Raw genomic sequence first — 6,896 nt, 5'->3', positions numbered from 1 at the left:
TGCTTCCTCATTTTATGTTTTGAGAAAACTACCTTTTACTTGGCCCTGTCTTATTGCAGAAAGAAATGCATGAAATTTAGCAGCAAATATGCATTTCTTTTCTGTCAAATATCTTGGGTGCCGTTTCTGACAGCGAAAACGATCTAAAAACGGTCATTGGTTTGAATTCGGTCGAAAACAAGGTTACTATACTGTGGGGTTTGACATTTTATCGTTTTTCCCTCGATTTGCCGAAACAAATTTCAATTAATATATAATTTATACATAATTAATAAACGAATTTCCTCAAATATCTCACAATATTTTAATTTTGTTCTAATTTTTCAACTATTTAGTGCTGAATAGAAAGCGAAATGCCCCATCTGACGTGGGAGAGCTGTCAAAAAGGATTTAGATCAAGCGCACCCGTCTCCTCCAACCACCTTGCTTTTAGATAGAAAGCCGAATGAAGTAAGCAGAGCGGGAAAAGCGCTGAGCGCGTATGTTGATGTTTTGCACTTTTCTTTGTCGCAGTCGCGCGTGTATTTTACGGCAAGGTAAAAATCCCACTTTTATCACATCCCGCGTTATCTTCCCGGTGCTAACGTTACATTAATCACGGGCAAACAGTTTGGTGACTCGATCGGCGGACCCGGCGGAAGCTGTGCAGCACAAGTGAAATCGCACCGCAGTGCACCACCACGACGGGCATTGTTGTGTGTCCGTGTCCCTTCACGGCGTACTGCGCGTGTAGTGTGTGTGTGTGTGTGTGTGTGTGGATAATTCTAGAACACAGGTCCGGCAGCTCCCAGCGGCAGTTCCCGGGTCCCGGGTGCTTTGCGTTTCCTGTCGTGTGATCGTTGGAAGTGACGGTACGATGGCAAAGGTGCACATCACGAACGTGGTGGTGCTGGACAATCCCAGCAGCTTCCTGAACCCGTTCCAGTTCGAGCTGACGTTCGAGTGCATCGAGGAGCTGAAGGAGGACCTGGAGTGGAAGATGATCTACGTCGGGTCGGCCGAATCGGAAGCGTTCGACCAGGTGCTGGACACGATCTACGTCGGCCCGGTGCCAGAGGGCCGCCACATCTTCGTCTTCCAGGCGGATCCGCCGAACGTGAGCCGCATCCCGGAGCAGGACGCGGTCGGCGTGACGGTGGTGCTGCTGACCTGCTCCTACCGCGGGCAGGAGTTTGTGCGCGTCGGCTACTTCATCAACAACGAGTACGCTGATCCGGAGCTGCGCGAAAACCCACCGCTGAAGCCGCTGTTCCACAAGATGACGCGCAACATACTGGCGTCTAAGCCGCGCGTCACCCGCTTCAAGATCAACTGGGACGATGCGCCGGCAAACGGGGGGGTGCCCGGTGGCTCATCCAACGGGCTGCTGATGGATGGAGAGGAGGAGGTGCAGCCGGACGAGATGGGAGACAGTGGCCACACGAACGGTGGCGGCGACGATCAGCAGATGGTGGACGGCGGATCGGACAGTGGCTCACAGCAGCAGCACCCGCACCATCCGCATCATCTGCATCATCCGCCCGGCATGCTGGGGGCGGTGCACGATGACGACAACAGTATCGCGATGCCCGCGACGGAAATGCCGGAATTCAACGAAAACTCCAACTCGCTGGCGATGGAATGCTGAGCGATGGCAGCGCTCGCGTTTGGGTTGCAAATGGACGATGCCCTTGTTCCCACCTTCTCAAACAGACCTTGTCGTCGTCGTCGTGGCGGTATCATCTGCTTTAGGGCTAGAATATAGAGTTATTATGTATAGAGTTATTCAAAGCAACACAGAAAGAGAGTGAGAGAAAGAGAGCGGAGCGGCCTACTTTTGTCAACTGATGGCGTGCCGTTTGCGCCGACTTTCTTGTCTCGCGAGCGGCCTCCTGCCGTATGTTTGTGTGAGGTTTGCGTGTGTGCCGCGCCTGAAATTTTCAGCGATTGCTTCGATTTCGATTCAGCTCATTTGTGTGTCTTTCTTTTTCTTTGGACTCAAGTCTTGCTCGTACGAGCGCAGAAGCGTTTTGTTCGGAGATCAATCAACGTTCCCCCAGTTCAGCACCAAAAATTATCCCGTTCGGAGTTCATCGCGTTGAGCAGTGGGAGTGGGAAGCGAGAGTGGAAACGGTGGAGAGAAAAAACAACTAAATTATGTAAATAAGTAAACAAACTCTTAAAGAAAAGCAACAAACAGAAAGTAGATAGAAGAACACTGTACGAGGAAACGTGGATCGCTTAGTAATAAAAGTAAGAACTTTCTTTTGTAAAATCGTAAAGTGAGCTACCGGCAGTGTGTCATCATCAGTCCGAAAAGTGTCTTTATTTTTATTTTCCCATTTCTCGAACACTTTATTTTCCCCTGCTAAAATGTCAGTTTAGTCACGGAAACTCTTCTTCGCTCGTTTTTCCCACCTTTTCTACAGATCGTTTCTTCTCCCAGCATCACTCCGGCGATGACGCTCATCCTAGTGACCGGTATGCCGGGTACGTGTTCACCCTTCGTTTCCCTAGCAACGCCATCCGACGCTTACCATTCCCCTTCCCCCAGGTGTTGGCAAAACGACCATAATGCGCAAAGTGAGCGACGAGCTGGCGAAGCGTAACGTTCCGATCGCCGGCTTCTACACGGAGGAGGTGCGCGATCCACCCACCGGCGATCGTACCGGGTTCGATGTGGTCACTTTCGGTGGGCAAAGAGCACCGCTGGCAAGGATTGCTTCTACCGGCACCAAGAACCCGGCCACCGTTGGCCGGTATTCCGTGTGCATTGAGCAGTTCGAACGGCTTGCCCTGCCGGCGCTGGATGAACGGCAGACCAAAGCGGTGCTGCTGCTGGACGAGATCGGTCGGATGGAGCTCAAGTCACGTGCGTTTGTCGAGCGGATGAACGCGATCGTGAAGGAGGTCGGCAGCGGCCGGCAACGGTTTGTGGCCACTGTACCCCTAAAATCCGCCGGCATTGAGCTGATCGAGCGGCTGAAACGCATCAACGGGTGTCAGATTTTCCACGTGAAACCTACGAACCGTGAGGAAATGTACGGTGAAGTGCGGGATGCTGTCTTCCGTATGGTTGGTTCGAAATGAGCATCGAGAAAGAAGGGACGAAAAAAGGCCTTCAGCGTTTCAGTTCGGGATTTCTGTATTTTTGTTGTCCACTATTTCCGCGCGTGGTGTAATTTTTCGTATAAATAAAAGGATGGGGGTATAGCAACATAATCATCAAACCCTGCCTGTCCTGTGTGTGTGTGTGTGACGTTCTTCCACAGAAAAAAAAACGAACTAAAACACAACTCCAACATGTCACACGCAAGAAAACGAGCAGAGAAACCGAAATCGCATTGGCCGCTATGCGCGCACTCACTTCTTACTTATTGTTAAAGCAATTCTAGGCGTTCTATACAAAATATCTGCTGCCGTGGTAGGCTAACTGTCACGGGTCGAACGCTTCCGTACCCGTTTCGATGTGGGACCACCGCCAGTGCCGCCGCCGCCGCTGCTGCTGCCGGCGATGTTGCTTTTGCGCTCCATCTCGTTGAAGAACTCGGTGCGCGCCTTCCAGTAGGCGGCCTGCCGCTCGCAGATTTCCTGCTCCTCCACGCACAGCGACGCCTCGTTCGAGGGCAGCAGCATGCTCCAGGTACGGTCGGCCGGGTTGAGCTTCGCGATCGAGCACAGTATCTCCCGTATCTCCTCGACCGGCAGCTGCGTGATCGTGACCAGCTGGGAGCGCTCGAGCCTATCACATTTCGTAAAGCGGTAGAGAATGTAGTCGCGCGCGTTGCGCATCTGCTCCGCGGTGACGCCGTTCGTGCCGGACACGCTGCCGTCCGGGTAGACGTACTCGGCCTGCGCGACCCAGTTGCCCCGGATCAGCCAGCCGACCTTCATCAGCACCCGGCGCACCTTCTCCGGCGGCAGCGTTCGGTTTGGCAGCAGGTCGAATATTTGCTGGGAGGTGATCACTTTCGCTGGTAATGGGGGAGGGGAGAATGGTTGAATGTTAGAAATGGGGTTTTGAATGAAACAAAAAAAAGCGCGTGCATTGCTTACCATCCGTGAGGAGCACCTTCAGCTGATCCTCTAGCGGCAGATGGCTGAGTTTGTGCATGCACACCACCTTGCTGGGCAGCAGGGAGTCGATGTTACGGTCCGTCTTCTCCTTGCTAATCAGCAGCTCCATGTACTCCGCCGGTCGCACGTTCAGTGCCGCATTGTCCGACGCGAGCCGGCCGCTTCCGCCCGCACCGGTGCCGCTGAACAGCTTCTGCTTTTCCAGCTCCGCCGTGGAGGAGGTTTTCTCGTGCCAGAACGTTTCGCACCACGGCTCCTCCGCCTCCATCTCGGACAGATAGTTGAAGGACTTTTCCCGCGCCTTGCGCATCCGCTCGTTTTCCGCAAACTTTACCGTCACCTGCGTCAGCTCCTCGTCGTCCGCCGCACCGTCCGCGTCCCGCTCCGCCTTCTGTTCGGCCTTGGTGCGCGTGTCCTGCTTGTCGAAGTAGGAAAACATCTGCCGCATCGCGACGATGCCCTTGAGCGGGGTCGCGTGCATCTCGCCGTCCTGCATCACGCACACCAGATACCGGCCGACGTCCTCGATCGGTTTCGCGCTCAGGAACGACTGCTTGTCCATCGTGCCGCTGCGGAACGTGAGCTTTTGCGTTTTGTCGCGCTGCTTCCCGTCCGCCGCCAGCGCAAACTGTTCGCCCTTGAAGGCGTCGTAGTGCCGGGACGCTGTGTCGAGCGCATAGTCTACCTTGATCTGGGTGGGGGAAACGGGGGAAAAGCATTCCATCAGTGTCCATCTATTTTGGTGCAACAAAAAAAAAAAGGAACCCCATCCGTACCTGTTGATTTATCGGCTTGACGCAACAATTCACCACCCGGCCATCGTCGAACGTGGCTGTGGCGGACTTCACCGGATACTGCAGTACGTACAGATTTTCCGCTAGCGCTTTGGACAGGTGCACGGGAATCTGTGATTGGCGAACGGAAGAAGAAAAGCAAATCGTAAAGGCTCGAACGTCGTCACAAACAGGCGCCAAACGCTCTCACCTCCTCCACGACGGGATCGTCCTCATCGTCCATTCTGTACTGTGCCACACTCTTCGCTATCTAACACCACGAGGAGGAACGGACTGCACCGATGGGCTGCACCGATCGCTGGTGGTGTTTCCACAATCGAACCGAACCTGTGCAGTACGCTACCTGTCCATGGTGCACTCGATAATCGCTCTATTTTACTACGATCGGGAAAGGGTAAATAGTCGCTTTCGGGGTCCGACGATTGATGGTGATCGGCTGTAAAGAAATGTTGCCTCAGAGCGTTTGCATTCCACCTCCGGTAACAACACGTTGACGTTTTGTTCTGACAGTCTGCTTTGTCCTGACCAAGGTGTTATAAATGACAAGGTTAAGTTGTTCAGAGCAAAATGACATTTCTCGACTTGACATTTCTCTTCCGGGGGCTCCGGTATAAAAATCGGGGAGGGCTGGTGCGGGGTAATGAAATTTGTATGCAGAGATTGACAGATGTCCCCCACAATGTCGCCTAGCAAAATCGATAAAAATCAACCTTCTAAATATATTATCCTTGGTCCTGACATCTTGGCCACGGTTGGTAGAGCGTATTGTAGTGATCTTGGGAGAATTGTCCAGGTGGCGGCGTCTACGGCCATGTATTCAGTTCTCCAAATTAGATAGCTTTCAGTTTGAATTGATAACTGATTGCACAATCTTTTATGTGGTTTATTTTAGGAATTAGCCTTTTAAAATGAGTGCATTTCGAGGTAGGATTGGATATCTGATTATGATTGTAAAAATAGCTTCAAATTTTATTAATTTTTCATCCTCCGAAACTCATCTAATCTGCGCTGGGCTGTTGTCAAAAAAAGGTAAACAAACCATTTGCACGTAAACAAATCGCTCCCGGATGGAAGCTCCAACCACTAGCCGAAAACCGTGGAAGAAAAATCTGTACGAAAATGCCGACTACGAGGACAACTATACCGATCCGTCCTTCCTGAAGGATATGCAGACGAACCGGAACTTGAAAACATACGTCCCTGCTGAAGCGTTCCTCGGAGCCACCCGGCTCAGCCAGCAGATCTGCGTCGTAACGGCATTCCTGATTGTGTTCCACCACCTGTACATGGAACGGATTGGAGCGAAGCAGATCTTCTGCCAGTCGGCCATCGGCACGACCGTGGGCTACTTCATCTACGCCGGGCGCGATATACAGTTGGCCAAGTTTGTGGAAGATTCGAAAACCGCGTTCGCGGTGCTCGTGTTTGGCTTCATCTTCTCGCCGCTGCTGCACACGCTCACCAACAGCATCAGCACGGACACGATCTTTTCGATGACCTTTTTCGTGCTGGTGTTGCATCTCATTTTCTTCGATTACGGTGTATCGGCCGCCCTCGTGTCGAAAGCGATCTCGCTAAACGCGGCCATCTTCGGCTCGATCTGTCTCGCTTCCCGGCTGTCCTCGTCGCTGCACGCGTTCGTGCTGCTCGAGGTGGCGGCCGTGTTCTTTGCGCTGGGACCGTTTCTGGTGCGCAAGCTGTACAGCGTGCAGCTGCTAGTTGCGTCCATAGCCGTTTGCTGCTTCTTTCTGTACACCATCTCGCACATCGTGCTGTACACCTACATTAGCACGCTGGCGTTCGTTAACCTGTTCTGTCCGTGGCTGTTCGTTCGGCTGCAAAAGTACAAAAACAACATCAACGGTCCGTGGGACGAGGCGATTGTTGCAGAAGAGTGCACATCCTAGCCGGTAGATCCTGTAACAGTAAGCTTCGTGTAACGCTAGTGCTAGTCAATGCATTTGTGTAGGTTAATAATAAATCAATTACAGTTTAAAATACATACTGAATCAATTCATTTCACTTTATTCGTTGCTGTTTTGGTGA

At 52.3% G+C, this 6,896-nt stretch overlaps 4 protein-coding genes across 4 annotated transcripts; 3 read left to right on the top strand and 1 right to left on the bottom strand.

Moving 5' to 3' along the window:
- Positions 1 to 430: 430 nt before the first annotated feature.
- Positions 431 to 2,067, top strand: LOC120897212 (histone chaperone asf1). The gene is made up of 2 exons (XM_040301890.1): positions 431 to 536; positions 610 to 2,067. Exon 2 carries the CDS (start codon positions 857 to 859, stop codon positions 1,625 to 1,627), a length of 771 nt encoding a protein of 256 aa, XP_040157824.1. The 5' UTR covers positions 431 to 536; positions 610 to 856; the 3' UTR covers positions 1,628 to 2,067.
- Positions 2,068 to 2,121: 54 nt separating this feature from the next.
- LOC120897214 (nucleoside-triphosphatase THEP1) lies at positions 2,122 to 3,201 on the top strand. The gene is made up of 3 exons (XM_040301891.1): positions 2,122 to 2,232; positions 2,409 to 2,469; positions 2,534 to 3,201. The coding sequence occupies exons 2-3, from the start codon at positions 2,439 to 2,441 to the stop codon at positions 3,067 to 3,069; spliced, it is 567 nt and encodes a 188-aa protein (XP_040157825.1). The 5' UTR covers positions 2,122 to 2,232; positions 2,409 to 2,438; the 3' UTR covers positions 3,070 to 3,201.
- LOC120897210 (DNA-directed RNA polymerase III subunit RPC5) lies at positions 3,107 to 5,356 on the bottom strand. The gene is made up of 4 exons (XM_040301885.1): positions 5,041 to 5,356; positions 4,833 to 4,961; positions 4,036 to 4,747; positions 3,107 to 3,953 (listed from the first exon to the last, which is right to left on the bottom strand). Exons 1-4 carry the CDS (start codon positions 5,071 to 5,073, stop codon positions 3,409 to 3,411), a joined length of 1,419 nt encoding a protein of 472 aa, XP_040157819.1. The 5' UTR covers positions 5,074 to 5,356; the 3' UTR covers positions 3,107 to 3,408.
- A 510-nt stretch (positions 5,357 to 5,866) lies between these two features.
- Positions 5,867 to 6,859, top strand: LOC120893655 (phosphatidylinositol N-acetylglucosaminyltransferase subunit C). The gene has a single exon (XM_040295669.1). The coding sequence runs from the start codon at positions 5,918 to 5,920 to the stop codon at positions 6,755 to 6,757; it is 840 nt and encodes a 279-aa protein (XP_040151603.1). The 5' UTR covers positions 5,867 to 5,917; the 3' UTR covers positions 6,758 to 6,859.
- Positions 6,860 to 6,896: the final 37 nt, after the last annotated feature.

Source organism: Anopheles arabiensis, chromosome 2 (genome assembly GCF_016920715.1).
Source record: "Anopheles arabiensis isolate DONGOLA chromosome 2, AaraD3, whole genome shotgun sequence".
NCBI lineage: Eukaryota > Metazoa > Arthropoda > Insecta > Diptera > Culicidae > Anopheles > Anopheles arabiensis.
Note: the sequence above shows the minus strand (reverse complement) of the source record. Positions and strands in the feature narration are given on the sequence as shown.

Excerpts from the sequence above, each read along its gene's own strand:
- LOC120897212 (XM_040301890.1), top strand. The coding sequence starts at position 857 with ATGGCAAAGGTGCACATCACGAACGTGGTGGTGCTGGACAATCCCAGC.
- LOC120897214 (XM_040301891.1), top strand. The coding sequence starts at position 2,439 with ATGACGCTCATCCTAGTGACCGGTATGCCGG. Across the intron at positions 2,470-2,533 it reads CCTAGTGACCGGTATGCCGG|GTGTTGGCAAAACGACCATA; the intron begins GTACGTGTTCAC and ends CCCTTCCCCCAG.
- LOC120893655 (XM_040295669.1), top strand. The coding sequence starts at position 5,918 with ATGGAAGCTCCAACCACTAGCCGAAAACCGTGGAAGAAAAATCTGTAC.
- LOC120897210 (XM_040301885.1), bottom strand. The coding sequence starts at position 5,073 with ATGGACGATGAGGACGATCCCGTCGTGGAGGAG. Across the intron at positions 4,962-5,040 it reads ACGATCCCGTCGTGGAGGAG|ATTCCCGTGCACCTGTCCAA; the intron begins GTGAGAGCGTTT and ends CGCCAATCACAG. Across the intron at positions 3,954-4,035 it reads GAAGGTGCTCCTCACGGATG|CGAAAGTGATCACCTCCCAG; the intron begins GTAAGCAATGCA and ends CCCCATTACCAG.